Here is a 17,897-nt window from a genome sequence, read left to right as displayed (position 1 = left end):
GAGGGCGTTATTATAGATATTCTATAAGGCAAATTAATAATTAGGAAGGTAGGAAATATAGTAGTATAAGAGAGTAGGAGACGCCTATATCCTACCTATATCTCTACTATCTTAGGTTTAGTTATAGCAGGGTTGCTAAATTAAGGACCCTAATAGGAAGATATATAGGTATAAATTTTTGTAATAAATATACTAGATATTTTATAGGTAATATATAACTTACGCCTAATAAAGTATCTAGGAAGTATTAATAAGGGAAGTCCTATTAATATATATACTATCTATATTATTAGTAGCATAGTTCCCTATAATCCTAAGTATAAAACTAGAAAGATAAAGTTGCTACTAGAACTATAAGAGTTTAAGGACCTATTTAACAAAGAGTTAGTAAGTGGTTTACTGCCCTATTAAGGTAGTATAGATTACTATATTTAGTTAATAACTCTCCTAGATAGAACCTAGCCTAACCCCCTATAGGGTCCCCTATACCCTATATCTTATAATTAATTGCTAGAACTAAGAATATAACTTACTAGATTAATAGACAAGGGCTAGATCTAAGTAAGCTCTTCTATAGCTAGAGCTCTAGTATTACTAGTAAAGAAGCTGTTAGGTAGTTAGCGCCTTTATATAGATTACTAGATACTTAACAGCATAATAATATTAGACTAATACCTACTACTACTTATTAAGGAAACTTTACGCACACTATCTAGCGTAAATTAGTTTATAAAAGTAGATATTTATACTACCTTTTATAAAGTTAGAATAGTAGAAGGTTATAAGTCCTTAATAGCTTTCTATACCTAGTTTAGGTTATATAAATAGTTAGTATATCTATTTAGTCTTAGTAGTGCGCTATCTACTTTCTAATAATATATTAATACTACGCTTGTAGAGTTACTTAGATTGTATATAATAGCCTACCTTAATAATATCCTAATTTATTTAGGAGGGGACTAGTTTAACTATATAGAAAAAGTAAAGCGTGTACTTATACTATTAAAAGAAGTAGGACTATACCTAGACTTAGAGAAATATACTTTTAGTGTTAAGGAGGTACGCTACCTAGGCTATATTATTAAGGCGGGCAAATTACTTAGACCTAACCCTAGAAAGCTTAGGGCAGTATAGGAATAGGAATCCCCTAGGAATATAAGAGAGGTAAGGAGTTTTCTAGGTTTTACTAACTTCTACTATAATTTTATTATAAAGTTTTCTAAAGTAGTAGCACCTTTAAACTAACTAACTAGGAGGAATACCCTATTCTAATAGGGAGAGGAAGAATAAAGTATATTTAATACGCTAAAAAAGGCGTTTATATTAGGACTAGTATTAATATAATAGGACCTAGCTAAAGAAATATTATTAGAAGTAGACTATTTAAGATATACTCTTAGGGGTTACTTATTATAAAAAGTTAGGGGCGTCTAGCGCCTAGTTACTTACTACTCTATAGCACTAACGCTAGAGAGACAAAACTACACTATATATAATAAGGAATTACTTGCTATTATTAAGTGTCTTAAAAGTTAGTTAGTAGAGTTATAAAGCGTTTATAAGCTATTTATAATATTTATAGACTATAAAAACTTAGAGTATTTTACTAGCCTTTAAAGCTTAAGTAAGTAATAGTACTACTAGGCAGAGGAACTTTTAAAATATTAGTATATCCTATAGTATAGGCCTAGCTATCTTATAGGATAACCTAATACCTTAAGTAGATAACTATAAGATTTAAACTCCTTAGAAGCAATACTATAGTTAGTAATGCGCCCTAAATTAATTTAGGTTATAGTGTTAGAAGTAGAGGAGGCGTCTAAGTTACTAAAGGGCGCTAGCCTCTTTACTAACCTATATATATAGATACTATAGGATAAAGTAGTACTAGAAGATAAGATATACTAAGTACGTCTTAATACAGTTTAGAAAGGCGCTAGGTCTTTCCTAGTTTTAGCTAATACAAGGTAATAAATTAGGGACTATATAATTAGCGTATACGGCACTTTGCTCTAGAGGGGTATTATTTAGTTACTAATATAGGAACCCCTTATAACTACTATTATATAGTAAGTATATAAATTAGGTTTAGTAGGATATCTAGGGAAGAATATAATATTTTAAATACTACGCCGCAACTATTATTAGGATAGAATATTAGGAGATATTGCATAGTATATTTAAAACTACTATTATTATAGTGCTTATATCTCCTAGAAGCGCTAATAGGGTCTATTGTAACCTATACTAGTTGTATTATAATACTAGTCCTAAATATTTATAGATTTTATAGTTAACCTACCTATAAAAGATAATAGTAAACCCTAGTCCCTATTAGTTATTACTAATAGATTGTCTAAATATATTTAGCTTAAAGTAATAGTCTCTATAGTAGCTAATTATTATGTAAGGATCTTCTAGGATAACTAGTAGTAGTTCTAGGGCTTCCTATCCTCTATTATTACTAACTAAGGTTTAGACTAGTTAGGATCCTTCTAGATAATATTATATTAGATAATAAAGATAAACTAGTTACTATCTACTATATACTACCCCTAGATAGACAGCAGGATAGAGTAGGCAAACTAAGAAGTGCAGGTAGTGCTGCGTATAATAGTATGCTTTAAGTAGACTAACTAGCCTAATTACCTACTAGCCTGCTAACTTATACTTAATAATAGGGACTCTAGTATAACTAGTATTAGCCTAAATCTACTTTTAAATAGGTATACTATAGACACGCTATAAAAGATAATATTACTACTAGTAAAGCCTAAGAATCCTTATAAAGAAGCTATAATATTCTTATTACACCTATAGAGGGGTGTAGAGCTAGCGCAAGCTACTATTATATTCTAATAGTAATAATAATAGGAAGTAATAAACTAGTCTTAACGCCTAGCTAAAAAGTTCTTAAAAAGTAATATAGTTTAGTTTATAATATATAATATAAAGATAAACTAACTAAGTAAGAAGTTTAACTAGCTATAGGTTAAGTATAAAGTAATAGAAGTCCCTACTCTACTTATAGTAGTATTAGACTTACTAGGGAACTTGTATAAGACTGTGTATATAGATCTACTAGAGAGAGCTACTAATAACCTACTACTAAGCTAGAAGCTTTAGGACTTATAACTAGGCCTAATAGTTACTCTAGAAAATAAAGATATAATACTAGATAAATAGGAAGTAGAAGAGATCCTTTATGTAAAGAATATAAAAGGAAAAGGGAAGTGTTAAGTCCTAGTAAAATAGAAGGGGTATATTAATCTAATATAGCACCTACTTAAGGTAGTATAGGATACTAAGGCTCTAGATAGGTTTAAGGAAAAGTATAGGGATACTATATATAATAATAGCCTAATATATATAAAAACTAGGAAGTAAGGGTAAAAGGAAACTAGAATAATAACTTAGACCTTTGTTATAATTAAGAAGTAGAAAGGTATTAGAGAAATCTTTTAATTATCCTTATAACACTCTAAGCAAGTGCCCTGCTACTAAAGTTTTATAATATAGCTAATAATTAAGTAGTAGTATCTATATTATTACTATCTATAACTAACCCCCTCCTAGCCCCCCCTAAACTATTATTTATATTATTCTAATACCTCTATATCTCTTAGTAATAGTAGTAACGCTTACGCGCAGTATAGGTAGGGAATAACTTAGTTAACAAGTATAAGTAGTAGTAGTAGCAGCGTTAGGAGGAGGGTAGTGCTTTAATAGCTTGCTAACGCGTAGTACCCTAGGCCTAAAGAAAATAAATATTAAAATAGATATAAAGGGAATAAGGGAAAACTAATACTAATAATAAGAGTCTTAATACCTTAGGTAGTGCGCTTAGTAGCGCTCTTAAGCCTATTAATATAAAGGTTAGTTTAGGCCTAGGTCTTATTTATACGCTAGTTAATATACTAGAAGGTAATACTAGTAGTAGTAGTAAGCTATATAATATTATTATTGCTATAACTACTATATAAAGGCGTAATAGTAGACTAAAGAGGAAATACTAGAGTACTAGTAGTAGATAGAATAATAGCACTAAGCTAATACTAATTATAGGCGCGTAAGTAAGTAGTAGGGGTAAGTAGAGTAATAGTGTTATTAGTTTAAGCCCTTAATATAAGATCCTTAAAATAATAGTAGAGCTAGTAGAACTATAGTATAAACTAGTAATAGGTACCTTTAGTAGGTTTCCCTATAAAAGTGCTAAGGGTCCCCTTCTTTATAATATAAAGGTAATCCTCCTAGTAACTATAATAAAACTAAAGCTAGTTGCAGAGGGCTTAGTAAATATTAGGATTATTAGTAAGGATAGCTTCTAACTAAGTATAAGTCTTATAGCTATAATAGTAGGACTTATATAAGCGCCCTAGATATAGTTAGAACTTGCTATAAAGGAAACAAATTAAGGGGAACTTACTACTACCCTCCTAATAGTCACACTTGCTAAAGAGATAAAGCTAGTTAATACACTAATTATAGGGAAGTAGCTTTATAAAGCTACTATTATATTCCTTATTATCTAAGTTACTAGAAATAATAAAGCTACTAAGTAACTAGGTTTAAGGAGACGTGTGCTAAATAAAAAGTTAGTGCAGGAAATATAGGGAGAATATAGGAAGTACGCACCTTATCTTAGTAGGCCTAGCGTAGGGTCTAACTACCTTATAATAGATCCCTACTACTAGCACTAGTAGCTATAGATAAAGATATAATAGGAACTAGATAGGTAGGATTAATAGAAAAAGATTAGAGAAAGGGCTAATTAGTAGAGAAAATCTATTATATAATAAAGTAAGTTTAGAAAATTTATAGTAGGGTAGGATAGCTATATTAGAACTTTTATAGTAGGGTGCTAAAATAAGCGTATAGATGCTACACACGTATACTACTTAATATATAGGCCTATTATAAATTAGGAAGGGATATAAAGATATAATAATAAAACTAAAAAATATAGTAATAAAGCCTAATATAGATTATAGAGGACAAAGATATAACCCTAGACCCCTAGAAAGACAATTTCACGATAGTTTTTAGGGGAAGGTTAGGGGTATGTAAAGGACTTAGGCTTATACCTAAGCCTAGGTCTAACACAAGATAGACTAAGTCTAATACTACTACTAAGCGAACACACTAGACACCTATAAAAAGGTGTAGAGGGCTTATCCCTCCTTTAAGATACTAAATACTATTATTAACGCTTATTGCATTCTCCCTTAAGGCTAGTCTATAACATATACTTAAAGGTAGAATTAGCTTTAAAGTAGTTATAATTAAGCCTAGTAGCCTAATAGGAGATAAGATTAATATTATAGCAGTTAATAAAGCGCTACACCTAATTTTTGCCTACTAGATTCCCTATTATTTTAGTTATAAAATTTTAAATAATAGTCTATATAGGGGGTAATCCTTACCTATAAAGCTCTTTAATATACTCTATAAGCTTGCTTTCTTATATAGTATTAAGTATTTAACTATTTAGTAAAGTAGTAGTATACACCTACTAAATTTTCTAGTAGTATCTAGATAAGGTTAACTACAAGCAACTATACTTTTCTACTATTTCTAAGTATATAAAATCTTCTCTAAGAGTTAAGGATTTAATTGCTACAAGCGCGTTGTTAATAGGTGCTATAGTTGTTAAGAAATTTAGTGTTGAAAATTTGGTGATTTTGGTGTTGGTGGGCGCTCGGTGGGGGTGGGCGCTCGGTGGTGGATCACGTTAGCTAGCGTGACTTCCATGATTGCTAGTGGAGCCCTGCCAAGCGATTGATATGCACCGGCGGCCGCGCCCTCTTCGACAATGACAAGACCAAGACCATTTGCACTTCTCTTCGTGAAAAACTTAGAAATCTTTGTTCGTCGACCATCTCATCATTTAATGTGGAAATTTCTTAAATAGAGTATGAAATGGAATAACACAAAAGTAGCCAAGTTTGGTAGGCCATGCGGTACCGGTAACGGTACCGGTATCAGTCCTCAAGCGTGTACAAATCGTGTCCAGATAATTGAGTTGATCATTAAATCAATACCGATATATTCTTTTCCACTAGGGATTCAAATACAAGACCAAGCCCATTGCAACCTACCCACACAAGCATACTATGGAAGCTCTGTCGTATTGACCTACACATTTCACGGTACCAAGCACTCTAGCAGCGTCTCGTTCCACGCCGAATCAGTCCTGCAAACCTCATGTTCACTCTCGCTCTTTGAATCTTTTCTTCTCCTCAAACCAGACTCTCCTTGGCTAGATGTGCTCATCGCCAAACTCGATGTCACTCGCGTTGAGGCCTGGTGCCGACCTCGTAGTCTGACATCGATATCTCTTGGGTCAACGTTCACCCACTGCTTGTTGTTCCCAGCCTTGCTTCTAGTTTTCTCTCCATTCCCTCCATAGTCTTCTATCCACCAACCTGTACGAGCCGACAGGAACTCCCACAATCTTGTCGCCAAGGTGGCAAGATGCAAAAGACTCATGATCAGCGCGCATGCGCAAGAAGAGCCCCCTGCGACCCATATACTCCAATTCATCCTTATGCATCGATCTTGGAATGAGATCTTCTGCCCTGGGTGACGTATTACATATGCTAGCCAGTCTTCTTGAAGGCGGTAATCGTTGCAGGAACTTAAGCTGGGTTGAAGACTGGAAACATAGGAGTAGATGTGCAGAGCATAACTGGTGATGGCGAGGATGTGGAAGGCTATGTGGATAAGCAGGAAGCGTAGGCCGCAAGGGTTTGAGGAAGCTGGAGATACTAGCTTTTGAAGGTCGGGCATCGTTGATGGGGTCATTGCCGGGGGTATAGTGTCCGGCGTAAGTGTCTCGGTTTCTATTTCTCTCGTCAGCCATCAAAATCCACACATCTTTGAGGGCGTTGGCTGTAACAGCTACTCACCATCTCTGCCACCACGATGGACCCTCCCTAAATTCCACAAAGCATGCCCTAGATCTAGAGTCACTACGGCGAATATCATGGCCCAAACACCGGTCTTCCATCCCTGCCAGTGTGGCCTCGCAAAGTCGGTCTCCCATGTCGAAGGCATATTGAATTGCTCTACTCGGAGGGTGGTAGAGATGTGCCAGATAAGCATCGTTAGGAGCGGGATAATCGTCATGATCCGAAAAGTATGTAGTATGGTAAGCGTCCGGAGATTCCGACCGTAGCTGTTGTATTTGTGGCAGTGCGGCATTGCGAAGCCAGTGCAATGAATTCTTGATGCTATCATGGAAGATGCTATTGATGGAAGAGTGAGTTGACCGGGGATCATCAGCTAATGGGCAGGCGCATTAGCAAGCGCGGCAAGTGAGGTGTGCGGTATACAGATGTTGCGAATCAAGGACGACGTAAAGAGTAACAGCGAGTATACCATCAAAGCTCAGTATCGATACTATTGTCGCCCGACGAGTATCAAGTTTGTTATGAGTGTTGCTGTCGATGCCAGCAGAAAGTTCTATATCGTACGTAATGTGTAGATTTTGCGCGCTGTGGAGGAGGTAGGAAATTTACTCAACACGTTGATGAAGGAAGATGTGTGCCCAGCGTAAAAAAAATGCTGATAAACATCGAGTGGTACCACTATCGATTTGAACATACATATAGCAATAGCACTGTGTAGTGGATTTGATCAAGGTCAGATGCATCAATGCAATGGCGAAAAGGAGTTGAAAAAGGAAGTGGGAAAGTCTGCAATTGCCCTGCTTACAGGTGTCAACTGCGAGTGCGCCATGCATCCACGCAATCTGCTTCTTCTTCTTTTGCAACAATACGGGCTGAAGCACTAAATTCTTTCATCCACTGATCATTTATTTCCGCAGGCACAGGATATGATCAGATATTAAATGAATTACACCAGGTACTTATGGTGTATCATATTTTACAACCACGGCGTGGCGCACTGCGGTAGTAGATGACTGGTGCAATAGAAGCGAGCACACAATCTTGTAACTCGACAAAACCCAGTCCAAAACCATCCCCAAAGACACCGCAACGCCACGCTAAGGATTCAGAAAATGATAGAAAGAAAGACGATCTAATGATTAGGACGCACGCACTTGGGAGCTGAGGCCCATAATGTCGTGGATATGCACAAGGTGCATCCTTCGCTCCTGGCTGATCGATTGAATGCACGAGGAAGAAACACTACATGGTGACGACGGTTCGAGGAGATATCGCTTCGAAACAAGGCTCGACCTCCCAGATGTGTCCACGCATCCTGCCTGGGCCGCTAGGGGATTCCACAGTCCACAGGTCAAGGGTTTTTAAGGATGTTATCCGATCAGAACAAGTTCTCGATTTGTAACACAGTCGTTATGTTTGACGTTGGATGAGAAGGCACCTCTTAGGTGCCAAAGTCGTTCCCGAAGTTGCCCGCTCCATAGGTATTCCAATCCGACTGCGTCTCTAGCATCCACGACACCGAGTCGAAGAACTCATAACTGTTAGCACTCGCAAGTCCGTTCGGGAGTTGCAAGGGCATGCTAAGTGTGTTGAGATGAGGATTGAAGTTCGGTAAGGTATGTGCAGGATTATCCACTACCGCTCCTGGTGGCGGTGTAGAGTGCCCTGATGAGTCAGGGTTGGTAGGGTTATTCATGACCATGGAATCGAGCTGCTCGGCTGCACCACTGACTTGTGCTTCACGCCATCGCCATACACAGTCAAATAGGACGCTCATACTCATGCGACTGCGGATGATAAGGCCAAGAGGGTCGTTCATCATAGCTGTGCTATCTCTCCTATGCTCATGCTGTTGCCGTTGCATTTGCTGCTGGGTGTGGTGGTTGAACATGCTGCCCATGCCGGGATTACTGAGCGATGGCGACTGTGAAAGGCTATGAAGACTGCGCCCTCGCGAGCTCTCCTTCCAGAGCTGGGCCAGGACTTCGGCGAAGCGGTCCAGGAGATCATTGGACCATACTTTGGCCTTGCGCAGAGCATCTACTGTTTGCAGAACAAACTGGCGACCTCGATCAGTAGGTAGTTTGGTGGCAAAGTCGGAGTTGAGGAGTTTGAGGAGGGCGAATCCAGCGGCCAAAGCCATTTGCATGACGTAATGGGGAACATGAGGTAATTTGTTTTCGCGTTGCAGTTTGAACACACGTTCCAGATAGGCTGTTGCAGCGAAATAGAGAGCCACCAGATCGTCTCGGCGTTCGAGTCGCGTTTCTGGACTGAAGAAGGAGTAAAGATGGAGATGTAATGAAACCGCATAGTGATACAATTCTTCAAGATCTGGTATCGTGTCAGCTATACAATCTAAAATGACGTGTGCGCCGGTCTCCACTGTACCGCTATCCACGCCATCGAGGGAACCACGATGCTCCTTCACACGCTCCTCTTTCAGGCGATCTGCCTCAAGCGTCATGTAACTTGATGCAGCGCCTTCCGCGAACCCATGGCTATTCGCTGAATATAGTAACTTGTTGATCCTGCTGACAGCCATCTCCTGGCGCAGCCGTACAAACAGTGTAGGCGGTATTATCCGCATGTGCTCTTCATCGTCCACCTTGAAATCCAAAGTCGAGTCGTAGAGTGTAATCGAAGGCTGTCCGTTGCCTGTCGATACCCTGTCCATAGTGAGCCATTAGTTAGCTTGAAGAAAGGTAGGGAGGCTTTACGTCTGAGCTACAATATTGCAGACGGCCCATGTCCGCAGTCGATCATGTATGTCCTCCTGCTGCAGCCGTACATTGGTCCGTGAGAAGTCTTGAGGATGTGTAGGCTGGTGCAGACCAATCTGCATCGCAATCTGCATCATCGTGCCGCTTAGTATGAATGTGGGGTCGGTGACGGTTCGCTCGGCCGGCAGTGGCCATGTACAAAGCAGACACAGCGCCTTGACAACATGGTGATTTGGCTGGTTGCGTATTGAATCCCAAATCAGGTCGCCCAGCGGCTTCGCTAGATCCTTGAGAAGGGTTGGACGTGGCCCATAGCGACGAGCAGCGACCGCAACGACAGCCCAAAACAGCAACTTATGATCTTGCGAGTAGTACTCCTCTGGTGAGCGTACTGGGTCTAGAAACGGGAGGAATGGGTGGTATAGCTGAAAGTATTCGGCGAACAGGTCATTGACTTCGTTCTGGCCCAGGCGCACCTCTCCCGAACCTAATGAGAAGAACATGGGAGAGCCGCTGCGCAGGTCCAATAGCGACGTCGCCGCCACCTGTTGGTGTTGTGTCTGGAGAAAGGCGTCGTCTTCCAGTTTCGGCATGGTGCCCGGTGTGAACATGTGAACGTCCGATTTTGCGTGCGACGCAGTCCGACCGGGCTGCGTATTGGGCGTTGACTGTCCTTCGTACATGGCGAGTCGTTCTCGCAGATACTCCATTTCCTTCTCCATCTCCGCGTTGCGGTTGCGCTTGCCGACACGCTTGAAGTTGGGTTCGATGACACATCGTAGGCCTTGCTTTTGGCAGCGGGCACAGCTCACGAAGGGGTCTTGCTGGACGTTACACTTGAGCTGCAGCATGTACTGTTAGCAGCCGTTTGAGACATTGGACATTGATCGTGGGCCAGTGCCTGCAAGGCGACGTGAAACTGTGCGCCCTCGTGGCTGTTGGCGACAAGTTAGGTACGGGAGCGCCAACCCCACTCGAGATATGGAAACATTTGTTGGAGCGGTGCGCATCAAGGTATTGGGAGAATACATAGGGCGCTGCAGATGCGCCCCGGGCCCTGGACCAAGACATGAGGCTGGAAGCACTTACCTTCTGCTGGCGACATTCATTACATGCGCGCTTGACGGCCGTGTTGCGCCGCGAAGATGGTCGGGTCTCTCCATCATGGTCCTGGTCGTCGTCGGTCGAAGCAGAGCGCTTGAACCCCCGCGCGTGCGCACTGGCTGGGGAGAAAGGATGCTGCAGACTGCCTTGCGCGCCATTTGGAGTCGTAGGCCTAATTGACAACATAGTTTGTCGACCCCAATGTTGCGGCCGTGGAGAAGTCGATCAGCGGTAGGGGCTCGGCGGTTGGGGGGGGGGGGGGGAGGAAAAGGTTAGGCAGTCGATCAGCAGAGGCCCTGTGGTGGAGGAATCTTGCCAGCCTCGCGGACAAAACGTTGTTGGAGTCTGCTGGCAGCTGGAATGCGCGTATGATGGCCTTGTCGCAAGCTACAATGTCCATGCAGAACGCCGCGGTAGACTACTGCGACTGTGTAGTACACCAATGGGTCAACCTTTGGCGGTGGGTCGAAATCAGGTGGACGAATTAAATTTCGCGAGGCCATCCCGTCGCGTTTTCACCGCAAATGTCCGGCTAAAGCTCTGGGGGAATTCACCCAGCAAGAGTCTTGCTGGGGGTGGGATGACAAGACTCAAGTAACGGGACCTCGGGAGTCATCTGGAAGCTTTTGGGGCCATGCTTGTGCTCTTCGCATAGGTGTTCACCATGTGGCATGGGGTGGGTTGCAAGGATGCAGGTGTCTTGGTCGTTACTAGTCGCCTCATGCATTCCTGCTTGGTTCCAACATAAAGTTAGGTACCTAGGTAGAGTAGGTAATAGGTACACAACCTTTGGACCTCCCTATCCAAGTCTCTGCTGTGCTCACTTTAACCGAGCATGTACGCTGCAGAGCTTGAAGCATCCGTATTCGAGCATTCTACTCCACCATCGGTACTACTCAAGCACACCGGCCAAGACTACCTATGGATTCGGGGGCGGCATATGTAGTGGACGGGTCTGCAGTCAGGGCTAGACATTAGGCGGCATATGCATCAATTCGAGGGATAGGGACTATACATTAAACGAGGCTTCAACATTCATGGGTAGAGTCGGTGGCAAGCTGCGACTGTTATAGGCACGGCCTCACAAAGCTTCATTGACACGCCATCTCTACAAATGCACATGCGCGAGCACTTGTTACAACCTCAGGTTGACCGTTCCACATGACCAGACGGCCCACAACAAGACAACTTCATAGCTTGCGGATGCATTCGTGACCCTACTAAGCTACTGTCCTGGCGGAATGACACAACTGTGTCGCCGTGATATCGTAAAAGTCGACCGAACCAGGAAACTGCCCATAATGCACATGAACACCGATTGACCCAGTTTTGACATGCGAACCCCCTTCAACCCTCCTTGCCACACTTAGCGCTTCTTCTGCTGAGACTCCTTGAGCACCTTCTTGACAACCTTCTGCTCCTCAATCAAGAAAGCACGGACGATGCGGTCCTGGACGCAGTTGGCGCATCGCGATCCACCGTATGCGCGCTGGACGGTCTTCTTTGGGCGGGAGACGGTGGCGTACTGGCGGGGACGGAGAGCAGGGATACCGGCGAGCTTGGTGCCGCAGTCACCGCACCTTTCTGGAGTTAGCTGGAAGTCCCAATCTGGTCTGCATTGGACATGACTTGCTTGACGGCGGTTCCCTTCTTCTTCAAGTGCTGCAGGGAGAGCTTTCCACCAGGGAGGCGCAATACTCTGGTCTTGTTGCTCTTGGTGTTGTAAGGCCTGTGTACAGGTCAGCAAGTTTGGCCGTGGGAGGGTGAGGTAGATTGGCATACATCCGACGCCTGTAGGTAAGCTGGAGGTGAACAGAGTCAGTTCATGTATTCCAAGCAGTTTGCATGTCCAAGTTACGTACGCGTGAGTCCGTCATCTTGAGTGATGTTCAGAGGTTCGAGTGGAAAATCTGTACGAGTGTGAGAAGGCCGTTGTGCGTCGAGCGAAGTGCGGATTGCGTAGCGATTAGGAGTCGCAGATGAGCGACGAGCGCGCGAGTGGAAGATGCATACCTGAATCTAAAATGTCGAGGTCAGTGTGAGTGATAGATTCAGCAGTTTGGCCTTGAACGTACGTCTGGTGATTATCGTCTTCTCGCGATGAGGTTGCGGGCGTCAGGGCTCAGGGCCGAAAAAGAGAATGTGGGCGCGCTAAACGCCGTCCACGCTAGTGGCCGAGAACAGGTTAGCGTCAACGTTCCCGAGACCAATCTGCATCTTCACCATCATCTTGACCATGGACATCTTGCCTCATTCTCTCTCAATGCCATTTTCTTGAATGAATGTATGGAGAAACTCACAGGTGCACATATCTTTTCTTGTGTGCCTATATACTGAACCGGTTGGGGACTAAAATCGACTCGGCCGCCCCGTCCGACACGCTACTGAAAATCTCAAGAATATCACACAGCTCCCTCATTTATATTTCATGAACCAGGGAGCTGTCTTTTGGGCATCATGGTGGATGTACACCCTGCGGCATTCAGCTGCAAGAATGAAGTGATTCTACCGCATATAGTAAGTACTGTGTTCTGCAATGTGGAAGCACATGACACGACTCTGCTGTCTGCCGCGTTGATCTACCCGAGATGCTTGCCTATCAGTGCCATAGTGTCTACGTACGCAGTGCCATTTCTTTCTCACTAGCACCATAGCTAGGTTCAACACTCATCCATAGTTCATCTTGGATCCTCGATGACGTCTTTACACGAGATTTTCCGTGGTCAATTTACGCATTCGCGTGCCGGTCGATTTGCAGGTAACAAGGCGTCTGAATCAATATACTCTGCCACTCCAAGAGCGTGGTTTGGAAATCATTTCACCGCTGAATGATGCCTTCAGGCTAGCAAAGGGGTCGTTGACGAAGCTGTAGGTACTAGGCATTGCTGAGCTGCTTACGGGGGTAGAGTTGCTACAAGTGAGGCCATAACCTGTAGGACTACGAACGCAGACGTCAAGTTCTCTGATGATAGTCTCAATGAATGTGCCCTTGGTCCACAGCGAGGCCCAATTCATGGTCAAAGCCATGCTCTACGTCTAGATGATAGATTAATACATAGTACACCAAGTTGACCAGATATGACAGCCCATTGCGCCAAGCCACGCGTTGCCGCTTCCACCAAGCTACTGGACGATCAGCCGCTGCACCCTGTGACAAGCTGACGTTCACCAGCGGCCGCATGACACTCTCCGATAACATGGCTTGAACTCACCAACACTCCTTTGCTCCTTTTTGCTTGATCCTGCGCAGTCTCTGTGAGACTCTCATTGCCATCATGTCTGGTGCCCGTCCTCTCCTCTCCAACCGTGCTTCTTCCGACATCTCTGGCGGCCGCGACATTGCTGAGGAAGACGCCCTCTTGACTGGACGACCGACACAACGAGCGACTGAGTCTGCCCCACGAACATGGAAGTTTTGGCGTGAGATTGGCCTGTTTGTGTGGGCGGTGATAGCTACAGCAGGCGTCATCATCCTCGCAGTTGTATTCCAGAAGAGCGGGGATACTAAACGCCCCCATGTGAGCGGAAAGAGGAACTTGATCTTCATGGTGTCAGATGGCATGGGCCCCACAAGTCTGAGCCTGACACGCAGCTTCATGCAGTTGCAGAATGGGGCACCCTTCAGTGAGCAGCTGGTGATTGACCAGCACCTCATCGGACAGTCGCGGACACGTTCATCGTCTTCGCTGATCACAGACTCGGCCGCCGGTGCGACGGCCTTCTCATGCGCACAGAAGAGCTACAACGGCGCCATCTCCGTGACGCCGGACCACGAGCCATGCGGAACAGTATTAGAGGCCGCGAAGAAAGCAGGATACATGACGGGACTCGTAGTGACGACGAGAATAACCGACGCAACGCCTGCCTGCTTTGCGGCACACGTCAACATGCGCCAAGAAGAGGATAGAATTGCAGAGCAAATGGTCGGCGACTATCCTCTTGGACGTGTTGTGGATCTCATGTTTGGAGGTGGACGCTGTCACTTCTTGCCCAACTCGAGTGCCGACCTATCCTGCCGAACCGATGATAAGGACATCGTGCAACTGGCTAAAGATAACGGCTTCAACTACATATCCGATCGTGCGGCCTTTGACAATCTGAAAGGTGGAGACGGGCTCGACTTTCCTATGCTAGGACTTTTCGCCGACACAGATATTCCCTATGAGATCGACCGCCGCAACGAGAATGACGTATATCCCTCTCTCCATGAGATGGCCGAAACCGCTATGAAAGCGCTCAGCCAAGCCACTCGCGACAGTGAAAAGGGATTCTTCCTCATGATCGAAGGGTGAGGCTCCCATTCATCTTTGCACTTCGGTTGCTAACTCCCAATAGCTCGCGCATCGACCATGCAGGCCATCACAACGATCCAGCCGCTCAAGTCCACGAAGTCCTCGCCTACGACCGCGCCTTCACCAGCGTTCTTGACTTTATCAAGAACGAGGAGACCCAAACTGTCATGGTTTCTACCTCGGACCACGAGACTGGTGGTCTGGCCACTGCTCGACGTAAGTCGCCCCCCGAGTAGCCCCCTTGATAAGCCTTCTAACGATGTGACAGAACTTCACACCTCGTACCCAGAATACGTATGGTTCCCATCCCCTTTGGCTAACGCATCTCACTCCGCCGAGCGTCTCGCCCTGGAATACGCAAAGTACCTCCAATCGTCGCCCTCGAAGGACCAACAACGCGACTTCATACGCGAATCGATCGCCAATGGTCTCGGTATCCAGGACTACACCGACGATGAAGTCAAGGACCTGCTTGCCGATCCCCCCACAGCTTTGTACCAATACGCGGACATGATGTCCCGCCGTAGCCAAACGGGCTGGAGTACACACGGGCATAGCGCCGCAGACGTAAACATATACTCTTCCGACCCCGAGGCCGCGAAAGCACTGGTGGGAAACCACGAAAATACCGAGGTTGGAAGGTTCCTGTATGAATATCTAGACGTGGATGTTGATGCCGTGACCAAGGAACTAAGAGAGAAGGGCGTTGGACTCAAGGTTACAGATGCAGCGGGCGAGCAAGTGAGTTGGATGGGCAAGATACCAGCCGAGGGCCAGCGGTTGGACGGCCAGACGCACATGGCGAGTTACAGTGGGGATTTTAGAAAGAGACATGCGCTGCACGGAGAGGCTTGTGATTGTGGACATTGAGATTTTATAAAGAACTTTTTGGGTTCTTGTCCTTTGAGAGCGGCATATTTTGGGCGTTTTTTTTTTGTGGGAGTGTTGCTTTTACTGATGGCATGGTCTTTTGGAGATTCACAAAGGGAAACTTAATATCAATATGTTTTCAAGTAACATGAAACGGACGTGTTATCGTGGCAGGTCTAATTGCGCAATCTTAGCCTCTGGGACACCGTTGTAGTCATGCTAAGGGAAAGGGGATTGAGCAACACATCTTCACAGCTTCGTCTTGTCGCACTGTCCAGCGTGGATATATGGTTTATGCTGGGTGGTTCAAGTCGTCTGTTTTGGACATGTGCGTTTGACAAAATTGCAATTTAAATGTCTCACGGAGATATATAGTCAAAAACTTTCTAGAATTCATGCTCAGGTAATGCGAATGTTTTTAGCTACCTCAACGCAGTACATAATCACAACACCTCGATTGGCCCCGTAACAATACAGAAGTCTTGAAGGGAGATGGGGGCTACATGTCATAACCCTAAACGCCATCGCTATGCTTTGTACAACTCTCATGGGGAAGAAGAAAAAAGCCCACATTTGTCAAATCTCCTCCGACTGCGTCTCAAGCCACTGACCAAAGTAGACACAAGTCCGCGCAGAAATCTCTCCTTCGTTGCCACAGAGGTCGAAGACGGGGCAATTCCCACACGGCGCGTCCACGAAACCATTGAACATTTTGGTCTCGCTCGCCGTCAACACGGTGCGGTAGTTTGTGCCCGAGATCTTCTCGAGTCGGCCGTCGAGGACCATCATTTCGAGCAGCTGTTCCATGTCGTCTTCTCTTACAAACTTGCCTCGTAGAACCCCCTTTGAGTTGAGCCATTCGGCGACCGAGGCTGCGGTCGGGTATTGTGGGTTATTTTTGTGGACTAGTCTCGATGTGTTGGGGTCTCTGGAGCGATGGTAGGGTTGTACGGCGGGGGCTTCTTCGATGTCTTGGATGCCTTGCACCTGGGCCTTCTTCTGTGCGATGGCTGCCGTGCGGTCTGGTCGCGCATACTCGTTCCAGTTTCCAGGGACTTTGATGCAGGTCTCATGCTCAATGTGCTGGGCTACAATACCAGCAACTGTGTCGATCAAGGCGGTGTCGAAGTCGCCTTCTGATTGCCATGGGCCACCGGCGATATCCTCTGATGGCTGCAGATGCTTCAAGAGGTACATCTTCCGATTGGGATACTTGACACTCATGACCGACTGCACCAGATCTTTCGACTCCAAGCTCTTTAGGCATTTTGTCAGCACTTGCTGTGTTACGTTGGTTCGCGATCGGAGGGCTTTGGACCAAATGCCCTCGGCTTGGACTTGGTCAATGTGGTGATAGAGCAGGCGTTCATCGGCCGTCAGGCGTCGAAGTCTTGAAACAAGTAGGTTAGCATGGCCGAGCTGCCTTCAGAGGCATGGAATCCAACATACTTATCCGCATCTGACCGCGATCGCAGCTTCCAGCAAGGCTCTCCCTCCAGCGTCATCAGCTTCATAAGGTGACGGTCGCATAGTTCTTGTAGGAGCATTGTTAGCTCGCCCATGGTTTCTGCGACTTGCATGTTCGACAGGTCGCGCTGGAAGAAGACGGTGCCTTGCGACCGCAGCGCGCATTTGTCGTAGAGCGCATCGGCGGGGCTGACGACTTCGTTCTTCACTTCGGGCGCTTCGTCTTTGGGTACAGGTGCAGATGCCACGGCTGACGCCATCTTGTACAGCAGTTTCTTTTTGTGCTATCGGACTATCATGGGCGACGTTTTTGACCTCGTGCGCGCGGCCTGGCGGTGACGTTGGGCGTCTTCAAGTCACCAGAATAATTTAAGTGGGCCCAGAAACATCACGTGATGGTATTACTGATGCACTACACGCCAGCCAGCCCATCACTGTTCTACTAGTCACTGCCTTTATATATGCTGGAGCTGCATTGCATATTCATATAACCATTACCTTCGACTTGCAAACAAATTACTGATCATCAT

General features: G+C 44.8%; 6 protein-coding genes across 6 annotated transcripts; 2 read left to right on the top strand and 4 right to left on the bottom strand.

Annotated features, from left to right (window-relative positions):
- Positions 1 to 5,914: 5,914 nt before the first annotated feature.
- Positions 5,915 to 6,409, top strand: IAQ61_010605 (uncharacterized protein; the record flags this gene model as incomplete). Its single annotated transcript, XM_066098852.1, has 1 exon — positions 5,915 to 6,409. The coding sequence occupies one exon, from the start codon at positions 5,915 to 5,917 to the stop codon at positions 6,407 to 6,409; it is 495 nt and encodes a 164-aa protein (XP_065951010.1).
- Positions 6,410 to 8,352: 1,943 nt separating this feature from the next.
- IAQ61_010604 (uncharacterized protein) lies at positions 8,353 to 10,924 on the bottom strand (the record flags this gene model as incomplete). The annotated part of the gene is made up of 4 exons (XM_066098851.1): positions 8,353 to 9,245; positions 9,303 to 9,580; positions 9,632 to 10,476; positions 10,724 to 10,924. The coding sequence occupies 4 exons, from the start codon at positions 10,922 to 10,924 to the stop codon at positions 8,353 to 8,355; spliced, it is 2,217 nt and encodes a 738-aa protein (XP_065951009.1).
- Positions 10,925 to 12,104: 1,180 nt separating this feature from the next.
- Positions 12,105 to 12,518, bottom strand: IAQ61_010603 (uncharacterized protein; the record flags this gene model as incomplete). Its single annotated transcript, XM_066098850.1, has 1 exon — positions 12,105 to 12,518. One exon carries the CDS (start codon positions 12,516 to 12,518, stop codon positions 12,105 to 12,107), a length of 414 nt encoding a protein of 137 aa, XP_065951008.1.
- Positions 12,519 to 13,513: 995 nt separating this feature from the next.
- IAQ61_010602 (uncharacterized protein) lies at positions 13,514 to 13,765 on the bottom strand (the record flags this gene model as incomplete). Its single annotated transcript, XM_066098849.1, has 1 exon — positions 13,514 to 13,765. One exon carries the CDS (start codon positions 13,763 to 13,765, stop codon positions 13,514 to 13,516), a length of 252 nt encoding a protein of 83 aa, XP_065951007.1.
- A 145-nt stretch (positions 13,766 to 13,910) lies between these two features.
- Positions 13,911 to 16,265, top strand: IAQ61_010601 (uncharacterized protein). Its single transcript, XM_003834563.2, has 3 exons — positions 13,911 to 15,026; positions 15,074 to 15,246; positions 15,299 to 16,265. The coding sequence occupies exons 1-3, from the start codon at positions 14,014 to 14,016 to the stop codon at positions 15,898 to 15,900; spliced, it is 1,788 nt and encodes a 595-aa protein (XP_003834611.1). The 5' UTR covers positions 13,911 to 14,013; the 3' UTR covers positions 15,901 to 16,265.
- A 3-nt stretch (positions 16,266 to 16,268) lies between these two features.
- On the bottom strand, positions 16,269 to 17,696 carry IAQ61_010600 (uncharacterized protein). The gene is made up of 2 exons (XM_003834562.2): positions 17,350 to 17,696; positions 16,269 to 17,290 (listed from the first exon to the last, which is right to left on the bottom strand). Exons 1-2 carry the CDS (start codon positions 17,625 to 17,627, stop codon positions 16,477 to 16,479), a joined length of 1,092 nt encoding a protein of 363 aa, XP_003834610.1. The 5' UTR covers positions 17,628 to 17,696; the 3' UTR covers positions 16,269 to 16,476.
- Positions 17,697 to 17,897: the final 201 nt, after the last annotated feature.

The sequence above is a fragment of the Plenodomus lingam genome (assembly GCF_022343315.1).
Source record: "Plenodomus lingam strain CAN1 chromosome Unknown contig_9, whole genome shotgun sequence".
NCBI lineage: Eukaryota > Fungi > Ascomycota > Dothideomycetes > Pleosporales > Leptosphaeriaceae > Plenodomus > Plenodomus lingam.
This window is presented reverse-complemented; position numbering and strand designations above follow the sequence as displayed.

Bases quoted from the DNA above. Each gene is read 5' to 3' on its own strand.
- IAQ61_010601 (XM_003834563.2), top strand. From the start codon at position 14,014: ATGTCTGGTGCCCGTCCTCTCCTCTCCAACCGTGCTTCTTCCGACATC. The intron at 15,027-15,073 runs GTGAGGCTCCCA...AACTCCCAATAG, and splicing joins TTCTTCCTCATGATCGAAGG to CTCGCGCATCGACCATGCAG. The intron at 15,247-15,298 runs GTAAGTCGCCCC...ACGATGTGACAG, and splicing joins TGGTCTGGCCACTGCTCGAC to AACTTCACACCTCGTACCCA.
- IAQ61_010600 (XM_003834562.2), bottom strand. From the start codon at position 17,627: ATGGCGTCAGCCGTGGCATCTGCACCTGTACCCAAAGACGAAGCGCCC. The intron at 17,291-17,349 runs GTATGTTGGATT...ACTTGTTTCAAG, and splicing joins TCGCGGTCAGATGCGGATAA to ACTTCGACGCCTGACGGCCG.